The 27,878-nt window shown below is 38.9% G+C and overlaps 1 protein-coding gene across 2 annotated transcripts in view; it reads left to right on the top strand.

The window, feature by feature from the left end:
* shisal1a (shisa like 1a) overlaps window positions 1-27,878 on the top strand; it is a 99,936-nt gene that overhangs the window by 25,215 nt on the left and 46,843 nt on the right. For both annotated transcript variants that reach the window (XM_060903604.1, XM_060903603.1), the window contains exon 2: window positions 15,506-15,678. In XM_060903604.1, the coding sequence (XP_060759587.1) occupies window positions 15,531-15,678 (148 nt within the window). In that variant the 5' untranslated portion in view covers window positions 15,506-15,530. The remainder of the gene's footprint in view (window positions 1-15,505; window positions 15,679-27,878) is intronic.

The raw sequence follows: 27,878 nt of genomic DNA, 5'->3' as shown, positions 1-27,878 counted from the left end.
TGTTTTAGGTCATATTTATGCAGAAATATAGGAAATTCTAAAGGGTTCACAAACTTTCAAGCACCACTGTAACTACACAGAAGTCAGACATGCATGCTGTTAGGAGAGAAGCTACAATTACATGGACCCTAATAATCTGTTAATAATCAGATTCAAGCTCAGGTAAGCATGAAATACCCCATCCTGGTTGATATGAAATATTAGCCATGCTTGATCGTAGGTATATAACGACTAATCAATTCATGATTCGATTCAGTTCATGACACTGTTCACAATTCAATTTTCCCCATGATATATTTTTTAAAAATTAAATGAAGAAAATTTGATTACCAAGAAAATGCAACATTTATTTTTCTATTCTTTATCAAATTAAATATTCCTTTTGTTAAAATTCAAAAAAGTTTCTTTTTGTTAATAACCAGAAATAATTATTTACTCACATTTGTAAAAGTTGGAGTAAAATATAATTGTCTATTAACTAAAATATTCCTTTTATTAAAAATGAAAAAGTTAATAACAAATAGGCTTTTTCTTAATAAACTTTTATGAACTTTTGTACTGCCTTCATTTGCTTCTCTTTTCTTTATCTTTCAGCAGTCTGTAAAAAGAGAGCTCTGATTTCTTGTTAAATCTATTTATACTCAATCACACAACAGCTCTTTCCCATTTTAGATAGTTTTTTTGTGTGTTTTTGTGACTTTAGAGCTGTGTTCCTTCTGCCTAGGGTGAAGTCATGTGTATTCCCACTATTGTATGTTGTTGCACCCTCTGCTGCCTAAACAACACAATTAGAGCTAGGAAAAACTAAGATTACACAGTCTGATAATAATCGCAATTCATTTTTTTATTTCATCAATTTGAATTGTCATAAATTTTGTCTCGCAACTTATTGCCACACTAACACATTAACACCTAGATAATATAATATGCAAAATAGTAGATAGACAGCAATATAGTAGGAAATATAGAAATAGCTACCATTGAGTAAGGTACAATAAGTTACAATACAAGAACCAACCAAACAAACACACAAACAAACAAATAAAAACAAAAACATAAAATAAATAAATAAAAGGGTGGAGGGAGTCAGTCTGAGGGCAAAGATTGTAAGGAGTTAAAATTTTCTATGAAGGCTTTCCATTTGTGAAAAAACTTAGCAGAGCTACCTTTTACTGAGAGTCTTATCTTTTCCAGATTAAGAAAGGACACAGTATCTCTAAGCCAGAGGGAGATAGATGGGGGTTTAGGAGATTTCCAAGAAAGTAAAATGCGGCATCTTGCTAAAAGAGATGTAAAGGCTAACACATCTGACCGTGGGTATGAAAAAAAAAACATATGGCTTAAATTACAGGCAGAGGCATGGCATTTGTCACATTGATCTGCAATGTTTGGATAGATTTCAGATAATCGAGATTTTGATAAGTGGGCTCTGTGCAGCACTTTGAATTGTATAAGTTCTAACCTAGCACTAGGTGTGCTTGAACGTGTGGTATGGATGGCTTGGTCCCATAACTGATCTGTGAAATTCAGACCAAGCTCCTGTTCCCAAGAATTTCAAGGCTTAACAACCGAATAGTCATTGAATGCCATTAGATGTGTGTATATCTTAGATATGATAGATTTCTGACTAGATTTCAAGGTTAGAAGATCATCCCATGGTTGGTTAGCGGGAAGGGAAGGGTAGCATGGAAACAGAGCAGAGGCACAATATCTGACTTGGAAATAGCGGAACAAGTGGGAAGCAGGCAAATTAAAATCAGAGGACAGATCTGAAAAAGTGGGGGAAAAAACACCATCTTTATAGAGATCCCTGAAGTGCTTAATGCCACAACTCTGCCAAATCTTGAACGTGGTATCAAAAAGTGAAGGGGGAAACAGATGATTTTCAGTTATGGGTGTGAGGGTGGATGGGGACACAAATTTAAAATGGCACCTAAATTGAAACCAAACCTTAAGAGTGGAAAGCACCACAAGGTTACTTGTGAAATTGGAAGGATTCACTGGTAGTGAGGAGAGTAGAGCCATTGGAGAAGATGAGGAGAATGACTGAGGCTACATCCACATGACAACAGCAACGAGATTTTTTTTTTTTTGAATATCGCGTCCACATGAAATTTTACATGGATCAGTAAAATTTCAGGTCCATATGGCAACGCAACGCTTGCTGAAAACGATGCAATACACATGCCACACCACTATGTGCGCTGTAAGACAGTCCCATCGGAGACACCAGAACAATAGAAGAAGTAGACGCATGCGCATAAACCCCTTCTTCTGTAGCATTAGCCACACAAAGTTTTGATTATTAATCAGTAGCGTAAAACGAGAGACGCCGAAAGAGGAATGAATGGGGGTAGATGGAAGCCGGTACGCCAACATTCTGATATCCTCCAGAATTCTTTAATGGTCCGGAATAAATTGAATGCTACACGTTGATGGATTACTTTGTTCTTCTACGCCCTTTTTGAGGAATGTATTGTCGGACTTAAACCAACATCTGAAGAGGTGAGATCGCTCCTTTTTTTTTCCTATGTTTGCTGGTGGGATTGTTTTTGTTTTTGGAAAGCGCACGGGCAGTGCGCGGTTTGGTACTGCTTCCGCAGTGTTTGGACTAAAGACTCTGCCCTAAGGGCTATTCTCTCACTCTCTCTCACTTTGCACCATTACACAATAAATATTCACAGTGAAAATATTTTGTAAGCGCATTTCATGAACCAAGTTATAGGATTTGTTGACAACTCGCATCGAGTTCGTTACACTTCTACCCGGCGTGAAGCACTGACAGTCATGTGGTTGTGACGTCATCGTAAACAAATCCGTTCTACTCATCCAGACGACTTCGCAATGGCGCCGTTGCCAGATTTTTTTCACTCTGGAACCCGTTCTCAAAAGATTTCGTTTTGGGGCAACCAAAACGCCGGTGCCGTGTGGACGCCAGGCCGAAACGATAAACAATTTTATCAGATTCACCTGAATCCGTTGCCATGTGGACAGGGCCTAAGCCTCCAACCTACACCATAATAATCCCAGAGATCTTAGCCAATAGGTCAGTTTGGGAATATGTGCTGACCAATAGTACAGCAGAAAATTGGGTAGTGCAAGACCACCACTGAATTTAAATTTTTGCAATAGTGAATACCTCACCCTGGGTGATTTCCCATGCCACAAAAATGTGGTAACAACTTGGTCTAGTGATTTTAAAAAATTGTAGGCAAAAACAAAGGAATACATTGAAATAAAAAAAAGAAATTTAGGCAACCCGGTCATTTTTACTGCATTAATTCGACCTATTAACGACAATGGTAAAGAGTTCCACCTCTCTAAATCTGCCTTAATCTGATTCACCAGTGGGGGGGAAATTAACTGTATAAAGAGATGAATTAGTACAGGTCACAGTGATCCCTACTGTAGATACCTAAACCCCGACAAGCCAAGTTTAAAAGGAATGTCAGATTGTTTAAGTAATAAAGCAGAAGAATTTATGGGAAAACATTCACTCTTGAGAAGATTGACTTTATAGCTGGAGAAGGAGCCAAAACTCTTAAGCAGAGATAAAATTGGAACAATACTGGTCATTGGGTCTGAAACATATAGAAGCAGGTCATCTGTGGAAAGTGACAATTTGAGTTCAACACCGGCCTGAGAGACTCCATGAAAAAGAGAGAGAGATTTTAAAGCAATAGACAGTGGTTCAATGGCTATTGCAAAAAGTAAAGGGGAAAGGGGACATCCCTGTCTAGTGCCACGCGATAGCGTAAAATAGCTAGAACGGATGTCATTAGTGTGAATGCTAGCCTGGGGGGAGGTGTAGAGAAGTCGAATCCATGATATAAATCTGTTACCAAATCCAAATTTATGAAGTGCAGCGAAAAGATAATTCCACTCGACACGATCGAATGCTTTCTCTGCATCGATTGCGATAACAACTTCAGGGACTGGAGAAGAGGTTTTGGAGAAAATCATATTCAAAAGTGTGCGAACATTATAAAAGAGCTGGCATCCTTTAATAAAACCATTTTGTTCTTCTGATATAATGGCAGGAAGAATCTTCTCAAGACGAGTTGCTAAAGCTTTAGCCAATATTTTTACATCAACATTCAATAATGACAAAGGTCTGTAAGAAGTACATGATTCAGGGTCCTTGCCCTTCTTTAAAAGAAGAGTTATGGATGCCTGAGTTAAGGTCGGAGGCAGTGAACCACGTCCAAGGGACTCATTGAACATCGAGATGAGAAGAGGGGCAAGTTTATCCATAAATTTTTTTATAGAATTCAACACCGAATCCATTGGGACTTTGTAGCTTTGCATGGCTTTAATGGCGACTGCGATTTCTTGCAAAGATGCAGCCTGTCTTTTCAGGTGATGTGCCAATAATCTGCTCGATTTATCACCATGTTCACTACATGAACGAAGTAGAAGGCGTTCTGCATCTGCTGTTGTTAGAAGGTCCAGTTCTGACTGCAAGTCGAGCTGTCGCTTCAGCAGGCTTGGGGATGGGTTAACTGAATTTAGTCGGCCTATATCCAAAATTTTAGATGTAAGGTCTTGTAATTTTGCTTTTCGGATTTTGTTGGAATATGCTAAATAAGAAATAATTTGCCCACGTAAATATGCTTTGAGTGATTCCCATAATAACAAAAAACTGGTAGAGTCAGTTTTATTTAAAGCAATGAAATCATCTATTGTAGAAGATATAAAAACATTAAATGCAGGAAACATGCTATCTGTGTGGGATTTTGTGCATGTCAGAAATTCTATTTCCGATTTTATACTTGGGACATGTAAACACACATATCTATCCGATCAGTTTCATGTACATCTAAACGGTACATTCAGAATCACTGGTCAGAATGATTTCATTCCGAATGTAACAAAAAAAGTGTGCATGAAGACACAGACAGTGTTAAGAATTCATGAAGATTAAAATGTATTTAAAATTCACTGGTTAAGCTCTGCTTGAGTTTGCCATACTCACACTTCTCTTTCATTACAGGTATTTAGCAGAAGCTCTTATCCAGAGCGACATACAACAAGGGGGTACATGACAGTGCTCCTGGAGCAGAAAGAGTTGAGGGCCTTGTTCAAGGGCCCAACAGTGGCAGCTTGTCAGTGCTGCAGCTTAAACCCATGACCTTCTTATCAGTAACCCAGAGCCTTAACCACCCCTGCCCCTTGATGCTTAATGTTTTGGCCTGCTGTCAATAGATGATCTTAATATTATCTAAATATGCAAAAATTATTTAGAGTATATAATTTACAGTTATGGGGCAGCACGGTGGTGTAGTGGTTAGCGCTGTCGCCTCACAGCAAGAAGGTTCTGGGTTCGAGCCTCGTGGCCGGCGAGGGCCTTTCTGTGCGGAGTTTGCATGTTCTCCCCGTGTCCATGTGGGTTTCCTCCTGGTGCTCCAGTTTCCCCCACAGTCCAAAGACATGCAGGTTAGGTTAACTGGTGGCTCTAAATTGATCATAGGTGTGAATGTGAGTGTGAATGGTTGTTTGTCTCTATGTGTCAGCTCTGCGATAATCTGGTGACTTGTCCAGGGTGTACCCCGCCTCTCGCCCATAGTCAGCTGAGATAGGCTCCAGCTTGCCTGCGAACCTGCATAGGATAAGTGGCTACAGATGATGGATGGATGGATGGATGGATGGATGGATGGATGGATGGATGGATGGATGGAATTAACAGTTATTCCATGAAATTGAGTCGTACATGAGCTGATAGCTGACGAGGAGCGTAGCACCGAGTAGGCTATAAGCTATATATGACGAGACTGAATGGAATAACTGTTTTATCCTATCCACATTCACTGGATTTTGAGGAATAGAACATTTTTATTTTTTGCAAATTTGATAAATAAAAACTTGATACAAAACGTCCGACAAAATCATTTCCACTTAGAATGTCAACAAATCGGTGAAATGACAGTTGCAATTTGTGAAAAATGCTATAATAATTCTTGAAAAAAATTATATAAATATGTTCTTACCACCAAATACTTTTATTCTATATTTTGTTTCTTTTTTTGGTGTATTTTTGGGGGTTTTGTTTTCAACTAGTTTTTATTTCGTCCTCGTGTTCAGCAACACGCTCCGCCATTTTGTTTTTCTCTACTTATGGTATTTGAGCTGATAGCCTAGTAGTAGAGTAGCCAATCAGAGCACGCAATTGCTCATATCGAGTGAATGTGGATAGAATAAATAAAATTATATAAAATATTTTAATACTACTTGGTTAGCATAGTTGTTCTCAAATTAGCTGAATAAAACTCTCAGATATGAAGCTTTTATTCTACAGGGATATACTTGCCATTACTAACTAACTAAATAACTAACTATCTATCGCAAAAATTAACCTATAAATTACATTTTATATGGTAAGAGTTTTGTGGTGCACCTGAGAGAGTGCGGTTTTCTTTTAACTGATTGGATGGAAAAGAACAATAACAGTGTGTGTTGGGAAAGAATCACAAAAGAAAATCATCTTTATTGTTTCTCTCCACTCTCTCACTGTCTGGGAGTAATCTGGCTGAAAGGTAGGATTATTGTTGTGACTGGAAGTATTGTTCTGTGTTTACAGTCTCTGTGTTTTCCAGCACACATCAGTCCAGAGAAACTACTGGGAAACTCAGCGTTGTTAACTAAACGCTCGACTTAATTTTAAATCCTCTTTAACTGTCATCTTACTCACTATTTAGCAATGGGTGTACAGTTGATCCAATTATATCGTTTTACCTCTATTAATGTTAGTAGATTTATTATATAGTAATGTGCACAATACATCATTTTTAACCTATCATGTTCTTATTTTCCTTCACAATATTTATGGAAGAAGCCATTCAAATGGTTGTGGTGTATGTGTGCAGCATAAGAGAATATGACAAAACTTTTTGTTTGATACTTTGCTTGTACTCACGCCAAGGCACAAATGACCTGAACATACTTTTCTGTCGTAAAATATATATTTAGACACTGTCTAAAAGCAGAGTTCTTGATGAGTGTATAAGCAAAATATTTGCAAGGACACAAAATCAACCTGAATATAATAATAATAATAATAATAATAATAATAATAATAATAATAATAATACAGCTTGCCTGTGACCCTGTAGAACAGGATAAAGCGGCTACAGATAATGAAATGAGATGAGATAATAGAGCATATGAATCATTGAATTGTGTAGTGTCGTGTATTTCATGTCAACAAATTGCTACATTGTTTTGTGACAGTGCTACCAATAATGAGATACACATCACAGTTACGAATCCATATTTATTCCTTTCTTTGACACCACATGCCATGCGCCAGAAACAACACCATGACATTTATTATGCTGTGAATCTGCTGGGTGTCTGGTGGACAGCAGTGAACCAGCGCTTTCACTTTACATCATTACTGTATAGTTACCATCCAATATCAAACTTGGGATGTCAGTTGTCTGGTCACATCTCTCACATTCACGCATGTTGGCACATGCACAGCGCCATTAGGACTAATTACCATGCACCTGTTCCCGATTAGAGCTCAATCACAGGACATAAGGACTCTCAGTAACACACAGACTTTGTGAAGTATACACTCTGTACCCTGCGTCTGACGTTACCAAGCCTTGTAGTTTGTATCACTTTTCTGGTTTTGTCCCTGTTTGTGTTTTTCGACTGTGAGTATTGTATTACCTCTGATATCCTGTCTGTGCCTTTCTTGACCACTGCCTGTTATTCAACTCTGCCTTCGTCTCTGTTTTGGATCTATTTGCTAGCGTGCTTTCAATAAAACTCTTCCTGCACTTACGTCCATCTATCGCCCTTACATGACAGAAACTGTCAGCTGTCCATTAAGCTAGTGGATTAATCAAACTGTTTTAACTAGTTTTATATGAAACTGCTGTGAATATTTTCTGTAAAATGTGTTCGTAAATAATCCCATGTTATTTTGTGAAAAGCAAATTAAAAATAAGCGCTGGATAAAAACCCATCTATCTTATATAAATAAAGATACAAATTTTGTTGTCCGGTAGTCAAGTGTTTTATGAGATACGTTGTCTTGCCCTTACGATCGAGTTCCCTGTGATGATACACATTCATCGTACGGACATCATACAGTCAAATGGCATCAAAAATCAGGTCAGTGCATTACTATATTCTCTTAAGTATGGAGGTTCGCTCCATGTGCTTTGCATATGGGGAGTGCCACTATAAATGTTATTTTTAGCTTTGACTTATATATTTAATATTTATTAGAGAAATTAAATCAATAAAATCAAGTATAAAATTCTCTCTCTCTCTTAACTTTAACCCAGACAAAACAAAGCAAAAAGTTTTCGGGGGGAAAAAAGAAAGAAATAGGTTTGTTGTTTGGTATTAATTTTATTTCCAAGCTTTTAAACAGTTGGAAAAACCTGATATTTAACCGTTATTCCACAAAAGAGAGTTGTACATAAGCTTTTAGCTGACAAGGCACGTAATGATGATGATGATGATGATGATGATGATGATGATGATGATGATTAGTTTATTTAGTAAAATAATGTACAAAATACAAGTATAGTGTACATTAAAATACATGGATAGCACAGTAAAGTGAAAACACTTATTTCCATTGTGGTCCAAGTACATCAAGTGCCAAAAAAGGGGTCTATAAACAAAAGAGGGGAGGAGAAAAAAGTGTCCAGGACGTATACAAATTAGCAAATGTATTATTGTTTTATTCTATCCACATTCACTGGATTTTGAGAAACAGAACATTTTATTTATTTATTTGTTTATTTATTTTTGCAAATTTGAGAAATAAAAACTTTATACAAAACGTCCAACAAAATCATTTCCGCTTAGAATGCAAACAAACTGGCGAAATGACAGGAGCAATTTGTGAAAAATGCTATAACAATAATTATTGGGAAAAAATCACATACTTACCATATTTTGCCATACATTCTTACCATCTCATACCTTTTTTTTTTTTTTGGGGGGGGGGGGGGGGGGTTGAGAAGAGTTTTTATTTCGTCCTTGGTTGGTTCAGTAATATGCTCCGCCATTTTGTTTTTCTCTACTCATGGTATATGAGCAGATATCCTAATAGTAGAGTAGCCAATCACAGTGCGTGATTCCTCATATCCAGTGAATGTGGATAGAATCAAGTATTTTATTCAATGCTTATCATCTTGTTCATTATAAGTGGGGATGAAAAAGGTATGTTTAGATGATTAATATAGACTGGCTGAACAGGCTCCAGTAGAGATGAGATAAATTACAATAATTTACCATGTGGAATATTTACATAGATAAACTGTAAAATATTATAGTAAACAATCTTTTAGAAAAATGGCCAATTTTGTTTATTTCACACAAATATACTTTTGTTTAATAAAATTATAGCAAATAATTATAATTACTGTTATTTTCCAAACAAACAAAATGCCCTAAAAAGGTCTTACGTGAGAATTCTAAGGAAGTGCAGCACTGTTTTTTCTCCCCTCATTAAATATCATCATTACATGACTCAGACTATTCTCCTCTCCATCCAGGTCTGCTAAATTTCCAATAAGCAAGAACCTTTGGCTTTACAGCGAACTGCTTGTTCTTCATGTTTTTCTGGTTAATGTGGAAAATGCATCTCTTGAATTTTTTTTTTTTTAAACTCATATTAGTTCAACAATATCAAAGTTGCTGATGCATATTTATAGAACCTTTATTGAGTTCATAGTTTCTCATGTCTGAAGTACAGTCAGATTTGGAAGAAAAGTACAGACATATCTAATAGATTATTATGGTTTCTTTGTCTGACACCCAAGGAAAAGCAAACACTAATACTAAAAATACACCTTGCCACTGATGCTAACTTGTCACATAGCAATTAGAGACAATTCAGATCGTCGTACAAAGTAAACACTCAGATCCCAGGTGTGTTGACACTGACTCCATCAACTGACGCCATGAATACGCAAGAGGTGATGGACCGGTGCAAGGACTAAAAGCAGAGTTGTGAAACAATATAATAGATTTTATTCTTTAACATGCTATGACAATTATTGTTGTTTTGTGGATAAGCTGAATCAGCTGTATCCTGATGCCCTACTTCTGGCTGAGGTTCTCATCACTTCACTCCTGTGGAAGATGGCCTCATATGTACAGCCTAAAAGATGCACTTAGAAGATGGCTTTGAATACTTAATACAGTTTTGCTATGATGGTTTAAAACTACAGTTGCCATGATAACTTTAGGACTGCAGTTGTCATGAACAGTTTTGTACTCAAGTCTCCATCAATAAACAGTTGATAACTTCATGCTAAAACTATAATGAATTTCCTGGTTACAAAACTGCACTTTTTGACCATGTAGGACACACTTATAGAAATGAGGTATTTCTAACAGTGGCGGCTGGTAGTCTTTCAAACAGGGGAGGCTGGTCGGTTACCATATTTCCAGATTTTAAAAGAAAAAACACATCAATTTTGCCCATACTCTTGCCTCTGATCTGGCTGATTGTTGGCAGGGTCACAAACTGTGAAATAACAGGTTCTTTTGGCCCATTAGCCTACTGTCCAATATACATGATGGTGGTGTTGGGGGGGGGTATATTTTAACATTTTATATTTTAAAATTGTGGCATGTTGTTTAAAAATGTATCATTATTGAAAGCAGCTCTTTGTCAGGAACCTCAGCAGTAACAGCAGAGTGTTCTGGAATAGGCACAAGCACTGACCTTGGGGAGCCAAACATAGAGCTGGGTGCCACACATTTCATTCAATGACACTTTCCCTATATTTTACTTATTTTGACTGAGAAATGTTTTATTGACAATTTTGATAACCCTTCACTTTTAATCCAGGTCTGAAATGTTCTTGGCTGTGTTTTTGTTTAAAAATGTTTTCCAAGTTGTAGCTGTGTTTAATTCATATCCAGAGGAATATATATTCCAATATAATATACTCAGCATAAACATTTTAAATAGATTCTATATTTTTGGTCCATCCATGACATATTACTAAAGTAGCCTATTTACTGTTGTTGATGTGGGTCATGACCATATCAGTATTATTTAAAAGAAAATTCTGCCCTCCTTTCTTTTTCTAGAAAATGTTCAGTTACCCTGTCATGGAACATGTTGCCATGGCCAACAATACATTTTCCTCGTCACTGAACTTTCTGTTAGCCAATTCACTTTCTCATACCAGGAGAGCTGAAAGGAATGAGTATTATTCCCTACCTTTTTCACCAAGTCAATTTGAGGCGTTGGTCTACCCTGCTCTTTAATTTTAATTATTTCCTCGAAAGGAAGACTGGCAAATGGCTTCGCCAAAATTAAATCAGCAATGCTTGGCATCCGTGCGCAGCTTTCTTGCTAGCTGACTAGCCCCCTCAAGTTCAAGTTCAGTCACTCAAATAAACGAAATTTCTGGAATTAAGATAGCAAACTTGACAACACTATATTTACACTTTATTTACAATGAAAATATATACAAACTAAAAAAGCTGGTAGAAACTGTATGTAATGAATGAAATCGAAATGTAAGCTGATCTCTTACAATACACCACAGCACTTGCGAATCCGCATGGGACTGAACTGAAATTCACCGCTGCCTGTCTATATTTGAAACGAGCTGTCAATCAAAGAAAATATCCGGCCGCTTTCACCAATCAGCAGTCTCCTCGCGGAAAGCTTTGCCATGTCCCTCTCATTGCCTCCCACTGTGAGGCTGGGAGTCCGTAGGCGGGCGTTTTCGCAGTATTTGTCCAATAATCGTCTTGCATTTTGAGATTGAAAAGCGCATAGCTCCCAAATGCCATTGAAGTCCACTGAGGCTGGGCTGCATCGCGCTGTCACAAGGGGGAAAAACTCACACACACATTAGGTGAACTGGGGAAAGTTATAACGGAATGATTTCTCACTGTAGTTGGGTTGAGCACATATATTTCTATGATTCTGGATCTGAAATAGCAATGTTATAAGGTCGGCTATAACATAAGCCTAGCGCAATTCATCCTACACGATGTTCGTCATTTTTAGAGGAGGCTGAGCCTCCCTCATTGTCTTAGAGCAATCGCCTGTGATTTCTAATCATGCTGTTTGTTATCACCCAGATGAGGATGGGTTCCCTTTTGAGTCTGGTTCCTCTCAAGGTTTCTTCCTCATGTCATCTCAGGGAGTTTTTCCTTGCCACCGTTGCCTCAGGCTTGCTCATTATGAATACATTTATATATTCATATGTTTAAAATCTATATTTTTCTGTAAAGCTACTTTGCGACAATGTCTATTATTAAAAGCGCTATACAAATAAACTGACTTGACTGTGTATCTAGTTGTAGGTAGACTTAGCCAGCGAACCAACTAGCTATCCTAACCAGTTACTTGCAGCAAGTTATTATAGACAGTGAGAGAAAACAGGTTGGGAGAGAAACTTCAACCTGTTTGTGGAAGCAAATTTATAGCTGCCAGAACTTCTTTTAAAGGAGAACTGAAGGCAAATTTTTTTATTATCAAAATTCTATTTATCTCATTTTATTAAATATAGGAATGCATTTTTGATCGCTATTTTGTCGCTGCTATAGCAAGTTATGAGTGTTTGAAATATGCTCTGTAATATATCAGTCCATATGTCAAAGCAATAGCCGTAAATGAGATTCGTTGAGACCTGTGTGAGACATCGTAGGACGGAAGTAAAATGTACAGCGGAAATCAAAGTGACCAACATCTGCCAACATTGTCAAAAGACGCACGCGCCCTCTTTCGAATGCTGATGTAATCAAGCCAGAAGTTTTGTTTGTTTTGATAGCAATCAGGAAAGTCTGAAAAAAGTTGGCAGCAATTGTAATTTAAACTCGTTTTTGTGCAATATTTCGTTTGGAAAACAGTTTTCAAAATGGCGGCACTGACACCTGGCTGACACTTCACGTTTCAAAGTCTCGCACAAGTCTCATGAAGATCGCACAGATAAGCGACGGCTGCCGTGGACCAAACGAACTAAATTCAACATGGCTAAAAACCGAATAGGCCAATAAGTATAATATTTAATTGCAATTAGTTGCCAATACGAGTCACGATATAAGGTTACTAAAACTGAAAACATAATTGAATAACACGTTAATTAAGAAATAAAGCAAGTTTAAAAATGACTTCAGTTCTCCTTTAACCAGTCCAAAACAACTCCATGTACAATCATCAAAGCATCCAAGGGTGTAATGTCAGTCTCATCTGGCATTTTTCCTTCTTTAGGTAACATTTGTCAAATGTACTGTATCACTGTAATCTTCTCATTCTCCAGGGATTTATAGGGGACATATTATGAAATTACGCTTTTATTCCCCCAGTGCTTGTTTTTTGAGTATCTGGAGCCTGCAAACCCTGAAATAAGATACCCAGTCAGTTTCTTTTATTCTGCCAATTTCAGAAAACTTGTGCTTCAACAAGCCGTTCAGATTTGGCCCCTCTTTCTATGTCATAAACAGAGCTCATTAGAATAATCCCGCCCCCTCACCCAAGTATCTCCACTTATGGCTTGAGAACTCCCTTTGTGAAAGAATATTCATGAGAAAAGTGCTACCTGATTGGCTGGTAGAAGAGAGGTGTGGGGTGAACAGTGGATCGTTATCATTTAAAGGAACAGACACTCAAATCAGACATTTTGAACAGAGCTGTTTAGACAGGGTGAGAAGGGAGCTGTGGTGTTTTATCCTTGTGGTATTTTGACCAAATCATGTCACAGCCATTTCATTAAGACCTCAGGGAAAAGAGCCAACTTGTAGAAAAGGGGTATAATATGTCACCTTTAAGATCTGTCTTCCAAACAATGTTTTATTCAATCCTGTAAATGTTATACATATTCATGTTAAGATGTGTTTAAACAAAAAATGTACATATAAATAATTTTATTTTGCTATTAGTTTAAATGCTCGTCATTAATTGGATGATTTGTAGTGTAGTGTACTTTTACAGTATTTGTTGATTTTTTAAAAATAAAAAGTATGTACTGTGTAACATTTACAGGATTGAATAAAACTGTCCGTAACTAGAAAATGATCAACAAATGCTGTAAAATCAGACATTAAGAATTTCATTTAACAGTTCTGCCTTTAAATTTTCATTACATTAAATGTAGTTGTTAATTAGATGATTTTGCAATGTAATTTTACTACTACCCTTTCTTTTAAAAAAAACCCAACAACTTAAAATTCTGAAAAAAATGAAAAAGTGAAAACTGAACGTTTCTTACTCTTTGAACAATGCACTTTTACACTTTCGTACAAACTATTCGAAATTTATACATTCGCATAGTAGCAACATCGCTGATAAATAATATTATATCATAGAAAACACTGCTTCATGTTATTGCAGTGATCACTGCGCTGTGGTGTGGATATTAGACCCTCTTTTTATTCGAGAAGGATGTCTTCATGAGCTGGTGGGTACGGTACGTTCTCAGGACAGCCGACACTAATAGGGAATGCTCAGACACTGCAAATGTGAGTTGTCTGAAAAGGTCAAACAATTATAGACCTCCATTTTGGTCAGGTAGGCACAATCAGGGTTGTTTGAACAGAATAAAATATTTGAACTAAAGAAAGCCTTCTCTTAGCAACCTGACAAAGACAAAAAAAAAAAAAATATATATATATATATATATATATATATATATGATGTGGGCGGCACGGTGGTGTAGTGGTTAGCGCTGTCGCCTCACAGCAAGAAGGTCCTGGGTTTGAGCCCCGGGGCCGGCGAGGGCCTTTCTGTGTGGAGTTTGCATGTTCTCCCCGTGTCCGCGTGGGTTTCCTCCGGGTGCTCCGGTTTCCCCCACAGTCCAAAGACATGCAGGTTAGGTTAACTGGTGACTCTAAATTGACCGTAGGTGTGAGTGTGAATGGTTGTCTGTGTCTATGTGTCAGCCCTGTGATGACCTGGCGACTTGTCCAGGGTGTACCCCGCCTTTCGCCCGTAGTCAGCTGGGATAGGCTCCAGCTTGCCTGCGACCCTGTAGAAGGATAAAGCGGCTAGAGATAATGAGATGAGATGAGATATATATGATGTCATGTAGTTGTAAATCAAAGCACCTGGGCTTGTAGTATAATCTTGAAGACTTTTAGCGAGTTATCTGGTGGAGTTCAATAGTTCAGATGAGATGCAAAAATTATTCAAGGTCATAGCAGGTTTCAGTCGCTTTGACTTACAACTACTAGACAATTTAATGGCCAGGATGACTGAGCTGGAGTACCTTTATTTTCTTGGCTCATGCACAGCTGAGCTAAATGTTGGCAGAAAGCAAACTACAAAATATATTCCTGGAATAAAGCTGAGAAAAAGAATGGTAATGATCATACAAGAATGTTCTTAAGCATAACAGGTATAAAACAAGATGTAAGTATAACTAAACAGAGTTTAAATAAAGCTGAAATCTGTTTATATTTAAACTCTGAGTTGCTTCTCTGGTGTTTCTGAGATCTTTCACCTTGTCCATCATATTCCTCCATTACCTGTACACATATATATTTATATATCTTTGTTTCTTTTTCACAGTGTACAGCATGATGAGTGTAAGCAGATGAAAGCAAGTAATGCGTGTGTGTTAGATCACACCTCCCTCTCTCTCCTGTGCCCTTCTTTTCTTCATGAGGACAGAGAGATGATCATGCGAGGCCACTGGTCCTCCAACACCCTGGCCGTCATCTTTCTCCTGCTCTCCACTGCAGGTGAGCTCCACTGGGGATCTACCAACAAATAAAGCCATATGGATGGAGTAAAAAACTGACTAACCTTTTTCTATGGTCCAACCAAATTTAAAGCGAGACAGCCTTTCGATTTCATAAAATCGGTGAAATTTAGTTCCCTCTGAAATTTGGTCATTGTGATGTATGTTTATATCTGTAATATCTCACAAAATATCAGGCCATTCTGTGGCTAGGAAGTTATTTAATTTGAGGGGATTCCTGAGCAAATAATATGCATGAAATCACTCGCTTCGCACAGTCAAGCAGACAGAGGAAGTCCGTGTGTGTGCGCGCATGTGCAGGTTTACCTTTGACCGTGCCCTGACAGTTCCATCATTCTGTCGCTAAACGAACAGCTGATCACACCACGGTGCTCGCTGACCGCCAATATTTATTAGTTTGGTCACGCTTTTCCTTTCCTTTGCAACATAATGTCTTTTCTTCTCACTTTCCGTTACTGTAGTCGGTCTTTCACCTTTCATTCGCACACTCACGTCCTCCATTTTTCTCTCCTGTTTCAAATTTGTATCCCACAATGCCCTGCGCGAACGGGGAAAGCCCACCACATGATGCATGACGTAGTATCTTGAATCAGGTCATGGTGAAGCAGGAAAAAATAGCAGAGAATTTAGGACCACATGGTCCTAAATTCATTAATTGTTTTATTTAAAAAATACTAATAAAATTGGAAGTCTGTGATTCGAATTCAGTAGCTTTTGGTCCACTAAACAAAAATTATTGGGTGTCAGGGAAAATTCTTTTTATGACCTGCACTTGAAAAATCTGAAAGGCAGTCTACCTTTAACTACATTAAGTTGGATCCCTAAGTCAAATTAGCTGTATAATTAACTCTGCCAACTTTGTTGGAAAATGTTGTGTTTTCACCTGCATTTGTGTGTTTGTCTGTTTCCAAAGTAACTCAAAAATTATTAAAGGGATTTTGATGAAATTTGGTGGAAAGGTGGGCCATGGGCCAAAGAACAATTGATTAGATTTTGATACAAATCCAGATATGTATGTGGATCCAGGATCCAGATATGTATGCACTTCCAGGATTTCTTTTGTCTGTTCCCAACATAACTCAAAAAGTAGTAAATGGATTTTGATGAAATTTGGTGTACAGCTTTAGTATTATCCTTGGTTCAAGTGATTTGATTTTGATGTTGATATCTGACTTGGCTGAGGTATGCACTGTACCGAGTGCCCTTCTAGTTCAATACTGTTTATCATACACCTTCATGAATGTGTAAGTCTGAAGCAAGAGCAGAGGGGACTATAACAGGAGCTTATTTTTAATTAACTTATTATTTAACCAACTTGCATGCTAGTTAGTGAGGATTCTTTCTTGTAGTGAGGTTTCTAACAGTTGTCATATATACACCATTCATGTAACTCAAACTGTGTCCATTATTTGGAATTAATCTTGGAATTGATTTTTTTAAGCATGCCAGAAAGAGCCAGCGGGACAGAGTTTGTTTATATTTTGGGAAATAGAACCCAGCTACATTCATTAAAAATATCACTGGCAGGTACAAACAAACAAAAAAAAAACTTTGTGAGTGGGATTAAAAAACAGTCCCACACACATCTCTAGTTGAGACCAATTATGAACTACAGTATCTGAATCAGAATTCACAGACCATGCTGACAGTGCTGGCATTTCTACCTGTTTTTTTTTCTGAACTTCTGACTATATATACAGATATGGATATTTGGAGAAATAAACAGATACAGATACACCATATGGCCAAAAGCAAGTGGACACCTGACCATGACATCCATATGAGGTTCTTCACCAAACTGTTCCCACAAAGTTAGAAGCACACAATTGTATAGAATGTCTTTGTGTGCTGTTGTAACATTACAAATTTCCCTTCACTGGAACTAAGAGGACTAAATTGGTTCCAGCATGACAATGCCCTTGTGCACAAAGTGAGCTCCATGAAGACATGGTGTGTGAAGGTTGGAGTGGAAGAACTTGAGGAGTCCTGCACAGAATCCTGACCTTAACCTCACTGAACTCCTTTGGGATGAACTGGAACAATGACCACCTCACCCAACATCAGTACGTAATCTCACTAATGCTCTTGTAACTGAATGATCACAAATCTCCACTGCCATGCCCCAAAATCTAGTAGAAAGCATTCTCAGAAGAGAAGAGTGGAGCTTATTATAACAGCAAAGGGGGTAAATCTGGAATGGGATATTTATGAAGCACAGACCTGTCTGATGGCCAGGTGTCTGCAAACCTTTGGCCGTATAGTGTAGCTGCATTGTGTTATACTCCTAGTGTATATGGAGTAGCTGAAAAAAAAAAATAATAAAAAATAAATATATATATATATATATATATATATATATATATATATATATATATGGGGCGGCACGGTGGTGTAGTGGTTAGCGCTGTCGCCTCACAGCAAGAAGGTCCAGGTTCGAGCCCCATGGCCGGCGAGGGCCTTTCTGTGCGGAGTTTGCATGTTCTCCCCGTGTCCGTGTGGGTTTCCTCCGGGTGCTCCGGTTTCCCCCACAGTCCAAAGACATGCAGGTTAGGTTAACTGGTGACTCTAAATTGACCGTGAATGTGAGTGTGAATGGTTGTCTGTGTCTATGTGTCAGCCCTGTGATGACCTGGTGACTTGTCCAGGGTGTACCCCGCCTTTCGCCCGTAGTCAGCTGGGATAGGCTCCAGCTTGCCTGCGACCCTGTAGAAGGATAAAGCGGCTAGAGATAATGAGATGAGATGAGATGAGATATATATATATATATATATATATATGGGGCGGCACGGTGGTGTAGTGGTTAGCGCTGTCGCCTCACAGCAAGAAGGTCCAGGTTCGAGCCCCATGGCCGGCGAGGGCCTTTCTGTGCGGAGTTTGCATGTTCTCCCCGTGTCCGTGTGGGTTTCCTCCGGGTGCTCCGGTTTCCCCCACAGTCCAAAGACATGCAGGTTAGGTTAACTGGTGACTCTAAATTGACCGTAGGTGTGAATGTGAGTGTGAATGGTTGTCTGTGTCTATGTGTCAGCCCTGTGATGACCTGGCGACTTGTCCAGGGTGTACCCCGCCTTTCGCCCGTAGTCAGCTGGGATAGGCTCCAGCTTGCCTGCGACCCTGTAGAACAGGATAAAGCGGCTAGAGATAATGAGATGAGATGATATATATATATATATATATATATATATATATATCTCCCTGCGATGACCTGGCAACTTGCCCAGGGTGTACCCCACCTCTCGCCCATAGTCAGCTGGGATAGGCTCCAGCTTGCCTGCAACCCTGTACAGGATAAGTGGCTACAGATAATGGATGGATGGATATAGTAAAAGCAAGTTAAATGAAACAACAGTGAACTGAATGAAGGTTTGGTCGACAGCCACGTAAATCAGCAGGATCTAACAAACTCACCTTGATCTAGTCTAGGACATGGGCAAGTCAATGAGGGCATGCTGAAAGCATTGTTAGACCACAGGTGAGATTATCACAGTGGTGCTTCAGAAAATTACTGCGGCTGGCTTACCTAATAGCTCTTAATTACTCTTTTTCAGTTTCATGCAATGAGCTTGGTATGCAGAAAAATGCCCAAAATGATCTGCAAAAGAGCACAGCAGTTATAACCATTATTTATATGACTGAGCTTCCAGTTCCCAAAAACATGGATTTAGATGGACTGGCGATGCTAAATTCCTCTTCAGCATGAATGAGTGTATGTGTGTGCATGTGCATGGTGCCCGGTAATGGAGTACTGTCCTATCCTGGGGGCGTCCCTGCCTCACACACAATGTTCTTGGGACAGGCTCTAGATCCACCAATCCTGACCAGGATAATGATGATACTGAATATGAATGAATGAATAAATGAATGATAGGATTTAGCCCTCTATACAGAGTGTGAGAAGTGTAAGAGTTCCCTTAAATGCTTTTAAAATTGTGCTAACGCTGAAGTGAGGTGAAGCAGAGAAAGTGCATCTGAGTGCATTTTGGGAACCAATACACAACTATGCAAGTAAGATTTCAATCAGTAAAAATAGCATTGCACTGTCACCTTACAACAAGAAGGTGGCTGATGGGGGCCTTTCTGTGTGGAGTTTGCATATTCTTTCTGCGGCTGTGTGGGTTTCCTCTGAGTGCTCTGGTTTCCCCCACTGTCCAAAGATATGTAGTTAGGTTAAGTGGCTACTCTTGTCCGTAGGTGTGAATGTGTGTGAAAGGTTGAAAGGAGAAAATCTCTATAAACAAGTGTTGCCAGGCAAAACAAACCTTGCCCGGCAGCACTTACTGTATTTTATACCTATATGTTGATTATGGTAATATTTCTCAATCATCAGCTGTCAGGTTATAGTCCTATGAAAATCCATGACCTTGAGTTTGACATTTCAAAGTCATTCAAGGTCAAAGGTCATGGTGGCAACTGAAAGCCCATATGGGACTTCTTATATGTTGATAATGGTAAACATCTGGCTATCATGAACCATTTTAAAGTTATAGCCCTTTGAAAACCCATGACCTTCAGTTTGACCTTTCAAGGTGACTCAAGGTCAAAGATCATGGTGCCAAATGAAAGCCCATATGGCACTTCCTATAAGCTGATAACGGTAAATATCTGTCTACCATCAACCATTTTCAAGTTACAGCCCTCTGAAAATCCGTGACCTTGAGTTTGACGTTTCACAGTCACTCCAGGTCAAAGATCATGGTGCCAAATTAAAGGCCATATAGGAGTTCCTATATGCTCATAATAGTAAACATCTGTCTATCGGCAACCTTTTTGAGTTATAATGGAAAATGTTATTTTGACCGAAAGGTTGACCTTTCCAGTGACCTTGACCTTCACCTTGACCCATCTCATCTCATCTCATTATCTCTAGCCGCTTTATCCTTCTACAGGGTCGCAGGCAAGCTGGAGCCTATCCCAGCTGACTACGGGCGAAAGGCGGGGTACACCCTGGACAAGTCGCCAGGTCATCACAGGGCTGACACATAGACACAGACAACCATTCACACTCACATTCACACCTACGGTCAATTTAGAGTCACCAGTTAACCTAACCTGCATGTCTTTGGACTGTGGGGGAAACCGGAGCACCCGGAGGAAACCCACGCGGACACGGGGAGAACATGCAAACTCCACACAGAAAGGCCCTCGCCGGCCCCGGGGCTCGAACCCAGGACCTTCTTGCTGTGAGGCGACAGCGCTAACCACTACACCACCGTGCCGCCCCCACCTTGACCCAATTAACCCCAAAATTTAATCAGGTAATCTACGGACTGGGTGGCACGGTGGTGTAGTGGTTAGCGCTGTCGCCTCACAGCAAAAAGGTCCAGGTTCGAGCCCTGTGGCCGGCAAGGGCATTTCTGTGCGGAGTTTGCATGTTCTCCCCGTGTCCGCGTGGGTTTCCTCCGGGTGCTCCGGTTTCCCCCACAGTCCAAAGACATGCAGGTTAGGTTAACTGGTGACTCTAAATTGACCGTAGGTGTGAATGTGAGTGTGAATGGTTGTCTGTGTCTATGCGTCAGCCCTGTGATGACCTGGCGACTTGTCCAGGGTGTACCCCGCCTTTCGCCCGTAGTCAGCTGGGATAGGCTCCAGCTTGCTTGCGACCCTGTAGAACAGGATAAAGTGGCTAGAGATAATGAGATGAGATGAGATGAATCTACGGACCATTGCCCACCTACTCTGAAAATTTGAAGTCAATCAGTGCAACCATCTAGACGCTAGATTGTTAACAGACACACACACACAAACCGCACTGATTACAATACCTCACCCCGCTTCCTCCATCGCAGGCAAGGTAATAATCCAGTAGAAGGCAAAGGGAAACAACTACTGTAATTCTTCCCTAGAAACTCGGACCTGCCATCAGGCAGAAAACAAAAGAAGATGATTTACTGTAAACAAAACTCAGTAACAGAAAATTCTGTTAATCTTCCAACTTCATGGGAAAACAGTGAGAAATTTATCCTGTACATTACAACAATCTGGGATATAACTATCAGTGAAATAGATCCTTTCCCAAACTATGATTCTTCATTACCTCATATCCACCTCTATTTTTCCAGAGGCAGACATGTTAATTGGACCATAGATGGACACAATTATACCCAGTCATTTGAGGACAAGGAGTATTTATTTTCACATCTGTGATTATTTAATATCTTTTAAAAGAAAACCTCTTTCACAGTCAGTCAGCCAGTTATTATAAGCAAAAAAAAAAAAAAACACAATCTGCCATTATTATAAAATCATAACCAGGTTGATTCACACGCCCAACGTGTCTTGCCAGGAAACACATGCTGAGTCTTCATGTTGGCCAAACCTCTCATGAGAAGACTTTAACCTCTATAAATGCAGAGAGCCAACCAGAACCTTGCGTCTAGGTTTAATGATGTAGTAGATCCATCCAAATGAATCTCTTCCTGATCTGAGTAGACATTACTATCCATATATAAAAACATTTGGCAGATTATACATGCTGATAAAACAAATCCAAATCCAAGAATGAAATAATGACTACCATATACCTGGTGATTAAATTTAGTGATCTTTTTCCCTTGCCTTGCCTTTACTGCTTGTATAAGGGGTATTAAAATACCTCGCAATACCATAACAGGTTTACATCTGTGGTCGTGTTGCTGCTTTCGTGATCCAATGTAAGTACAGTATGAAGACAATAATAAGGACTGAGGCAGTCCAGAAAAGCAATATGATCTCACTGTTACAAGTGATGAATTTAACAGCCATTATGAAGAGTTTATAAAGTGGTAAGGTTAGGGGGAAGATGGAGTTCCAGAGCATGTGAGTTTTCTTCTTTGTAGCTCAAAGTAGTTCAAAGAAATCACTGCTGCTCGTGACAATCCCTACAAATTTTCGTGAGAGGAAGTGGATTGAAGAAGCAGGACGTGCCAAATTCAGTTTTTAAATAGATGGGGGAAGGTACAGGAGGGTGTAGGCATTTTTTTTTTTTTTTTTGGGGGGGGGGATGTGGGGATGATTGTTACCTCCTAAATCACTTCAGCATGTGTCTAACTGCTCTGCTAGCCAGCTCTCTGAAAGAAACAACACCAGAGCGGTTACCATGGAGAGAGATAGAGACAGGTATTTGAGCTGGCTGTCAGGCAGGTGTCTCTGTATCCAGGCACCCGCTGGAGAAACACTCATTTAGCATTTGCTCCATTGTGTGCGAAGTGAACACAAGTGGTGGTCATGTTGACAGCACCAAAGCACTGCGCAGTGTTAATAATGCAGCAAACAAAAATCAAAACACATTGATTGGTTTTTGCTGCCATAGTAGAAGAAAAACAGGGCTCGACAGGTGGTTTTCATTTCATTTGCCTGGCTTTCTCCTTCTGCTCTTTTCTTCCCCCTAAATATGAGAACCTTGTATTACGGCTTGACTTCTTGCCTGCTTGGTTGATGGATACGCAGCTGAGGTGCTGCCAAATAACTTCCCCTGCTATTCAAAGCTCTTTATAGGGTCAGAGGTGCTCCTGCAGAGCTCTTTGGCTCTCGTATCTATCAACGCTAATTTATTGCAATCATTAACAACTCGTCTGTATGCCCAGGCACACAAGTATTGGGCTATAATTGTCATTAACAAGGGGTCAAATGCAGACATTAAATTTGTTGTTTTGTTTCGTAATGTAATCATTTCTTCATTACGCATTCACATAATATAATTTTTGGAATATTACTCTGGTTTGTTGTCATTCTCGTAATATGTGTTTATGAATAATCTGTTTTCATTTCTCTGTGTATTAGCAGATGATTTTTATTACACCTAGGTAATGCAATGCAGTAATGGACACTGTCTATTTTAACAGCAAAGTAGAACAATTTTCATATTTGTTACTTTTTTGCTGGTTTTGTTTACAGTACAAAGTATGGATGTACTCAGAGGGGTATGACTGGCCACAAAGATTTGCCATTTATTACAGAATCTCTTTTAAAAAGAAATATTTCCATGGTGTGTATGTATGGGGAAGTCATGGCCTAATGGTTAGAGAAGCAGCTTTGGGGCCAAAAGGTTGCTGGTTTGATTCCCTGGACCAGCAGGAGTGGCTGAAGTGTCCTTGAGCAAGGCACCTGTTCCCCAGGCTGCTTTGGGTATGTTGTACATTGCTCTGGATAAGAGAGTCTGCAAAAATTATACTAATGTAATATACAGTACTGTGCAAAAGTCTTAGGTAACATGTAAAGAAATGCTGTCGACTAAAAATAATGAAATGTTAACATAAAAAAATACGATAAACAGCAATAAGCCATAATAAAGGAAACAAAGTCAATATTTGGTGTGAGATGAAATTGCCTTTGCTTTAAAAAAAAAGGAGCCTCAACATTCCCTTGCGACATCACTTGACTGAAAATTGAAACACATTTACCAAGGTTTCATGACAGAAAGAAGTACAAAGCAGTTGAAGATGTTTCTGAAGGGTTTTTTTTCCCCCTTCCTGCATGTGATTTCTAACCACTGTGTAACAAACTTGCATCATGTGTATATCTAACGTTACTTACTCTGGTTGTTGATTAACTTTATACCACAGTGCTATTGAATTTTCCATTCTGATTGGTCAAAAGGTGTTGATTAATTTTCTATAACAGCAGCTTTGACAGTAATGTTGGCTGCAAGGCAAATTACAGGTTTAATATTAATTTGTGGATGCTGGAATTCGTTATTGTTTTTAATAACAACTTACACAAGGCTTTATCTATTCGGAGGACAGTCCAGATAAGTGGTTTTTAAAAATGGCTGCCAAGTTTCTGTCAGCTGATGTTTATTTAACATTTTTAACATGGAAGGAGTCTCCAGTATCAGCATTTTGTAACAGTCAGAGGTAAAGCTGTGACTTTACGCTTTCCAACATAAGAAAACCATCAGGACAGAGGACGTGGTGGTTTCTTCCTAACATGACAAGCTGCAATTTTTGGTCTTTTTAACTTCAAGAGAGAGAAAAAGAGAGAGTGATGCTGCTATAAGTGATAACAGGAACTACATGTAAGTAAGTAAGTACTGTAAGTCAATGAATGAATGAATGAATGAATGAATGAATGAAAAATGTTGGCAAATTGCTGTGGTATGAGAGGAATAAAACACTTCAGAATGTGCTGTTATAGGAATAGCATGGTAAGATATCACACAACCCTGTCACTCATTATTTTCCAATGTAGTTATGTTTCTCAGGTGTTTTATTCCTTTTGGTACTATAAAGAAAAGATAACTACATCATGGTGCATTGTATTCTGGGTAGCCATTGCCATATATATATATATATATATATATATATATATATATATATATATATATATATATATATATATATATATATATATATATATATATATATATATATAAATATATATGATATTACATGGTTGTGCAAAGATATGAAGTTTATCTTCAAGAGATGAATGTATATTTCACAAGTGAGTGAACTGAACGAGTGAAAATATTTTCAACACGAGAAATAATAATTGGTATCATACAAGCTCATAGGGAAATACAGAGTGGGGTAGGAGTTAATAAGTTTTTACTTCTTCCTGCTCCTTTTCGAACATGCTTAAGTTCATTTTATTTATTATTATTAGTTAATTAGTAGTAAAATTAGTAGTTTTATATATATATATATATATATATATATATATATATATATATATATATATATATATATATTCTTTTTATTTTATTTAATTTTATTTATTCCCCCCTTTTTTTCTTTTTTATGATTATGGTTATTTACTTTGTTTGGTTTGGTTTTGATTTTACTGTTCACTGTTCACACATGTTCAAAATAAAGATTTCAATTTCAAAAAACTTCATATCTCTGTGCAACTGTGTAATGTTCTTTATATTATATGGACACATCCACAAAAAAAAAAAAACACAAGTTAATCAAAAGAATTTTAATTTTGAACCGGTTCACCATTTTGACAATATTAGTCAGCAGGAAAACACTGGGAGTGACGTCATTAGAGTGAAATATCAGGAAACATGTCACTCAGATCCATGATGTATTTCATATGAAAAATGCAAGTTTTTCAACACGAGAAGATAAACTTCATATTTTCAAGCCAACATGTGATTTTCTTTTTATTATACTGACACCTTCACAAAGAAAAAGTACCCAAATTTATCAAAACAATTCATCGATTTCCTCACGAGTGACCTATAGAGATTTATGTCATGGTTTTGGTTCTCCATGTTCTGGATGGAGCTTGTATGAAAAATACAAGTGACATATTTCCCAGTAAAACACTTGTGTCAATATAAGCATATATATACTATATATAGTGCGGTGGCAGTCCACTTAGTTTCCAGCCAGCGTAGCAGTAACATTAGCGAAAGCCAATACGAGCTTACCCGTGACTTGGTGCTGTTAGCGTGGCAGTCCAGTTACCTTCTAGCTAGTGTAGTGTTAGCACAGGCCAATGCTCAATGCTAGTGCAGGTCAATGCTCTCTCTCTCTATATATATATATATATATATATTACACACACGGCGGCACGGTGGTGTAGTGGTTAGCGCTGTCGCCTCACAGCAAGAAGGTCCTGGGTTCGAGCCCCGGGGCCGGCGAGGGCCTTTCTGTGCGGAGTTTGCATGTTCTCCCCGTGTCCCCGTGGGTTTCCTCCGGGTGCTCCGGTTTCCCCCACAGTCCAAAGACATGCAGGTTGGGTTAACCGGTGACTCTAAATTGACCGTAGGTGTGAATGTGAGTGTGAATGGTTGTCTGTGTCTATGTGTCAGCCCTGTGATGACTTGGCGACTTGTCCAGGGTGTACCCCGCCTTTCGCCCGTAGTCAGCTGGGATAGGCTCCAGCTTGCCTGCGACCCTGTAGAAGGATAAAGCGGCTAGAGATAATGAGATGAGATGAGATATTACACACACACACACACACGCTTCATATCAGCATTCTCGAGGGCCAACACTAGCTTACTAGCTAACTTAGTGCTGTTAGTGCGGCAGTCCAGTTAGCTTCCAGCCTGCGTAGCAGTAGTGTTAGCAAAGGCTGACGCTGGCTTACCCGCAACTCAGTGCTGTTAGTGCGGCAATCGAGCAGTCAAGTTAGCTTCTAGCCAGCGTAGCAGTAGTGTTACTGAAGGCCAGTGCTAGCTTACCCGTGACTCGGTGCTGTTAGTGCGGCAGTCCAGTTAGCTTCCAGCCAGTGTAGCAGTAGCATTAGCGAAGGCTGACGCTATCTCACCCGCGACTCGGTGCTGTTGGTGCGGAAGTTTAGTTAGCTTCCAGCCAGCATAGCAGTAGCATCAGCGAAGGCTGATGCTAGCTTGCCCGCAACTCAGTGCTGTTAGTGTGGCAGTCCACTTAGTTTCCAGCCAGTGTAGCAGTAGCATTAGCGAAAGCCAACACAAGCTTACCCGTGACTTGGTGCTGTTAGCATGGCAGTCCAGTTACCTTCTAGCTGGTGTAGTGTTAGCACAGGCCAATGCTAGTGCAGGCCAATGCTAGCGCAGTCAAGCTGAATATTATTATTATTATTATTATTATTATGTTCCCTGTGTAATATACTTAGTTACTTTTAAAATCAACATTGACAGCTACACACAACAGAGTGACCTGACAGCCAAAATTCTCTTTAAATCTTCTGCTTTTAACGAGTCAGACCTCACGGCCATATTTGCTTACAAACTGTCAGTCACTCACTAGCATGGAAGTTTTACGTCTCCGACGTGTCTCTTTTCCAGTTTTTTGATGTCTGTTGGTATGTTTTTCTCTTGTAAATATGCATGAAGAATATATAATGAAGTTTTGGTATCCTTTCGGGTGTTCAGCACGTCTTTAGTTTCAGTTTATTTATTTAGTGCTTAAACCTAGCACTGGATTAGCCTCATCTTTTCTCTTTTCTGGCCAACAAAGAAATGATTCTGCGCATGCGCAGCAGAAAAGTTTTGTCATTGGATCTTCGCATGAGCTCTGACATGTGACGTTGTGTTGCCTTGACAACATGCAATATTATAACAATATTGCACGCTCATTCTCCATTGGGGACAGTGGCGTAATTCATGGAGGATAAGCGATATGATAACAATATTGCATTCCATCAATAAACCCACTAGAGGGGAATAGAACACATGTTTTTATTCCATGGACAAAGTGTCCTGTATGTATAATAATTATTTACTGTATATTGTGTAATGTCTATATTGTCCATATTGTACATTACATATACATA

Source organism: Neoarius graeffei, chromosome 21 (genome assembly GCF_027579695.1).
Source record: "Neoarius graeffei isolate fNeoGra1 chromosome 21, fNeoGra1.pri, whole genome shotgun sequence".
In the NCBI taxonomy this organism is placed as follows: domain Eukaryota; kingdom Metazoa; phylum Chordata; class Actinopteri; order Siluriformes; family Ariidae; genus Neoarius; species Neoarius graeffei.
The sequence above is the reverse complement of the archived record's forward strand: the minus strand, read 5'-3'. Positions and strand labels throughout refer to the sequence as shown.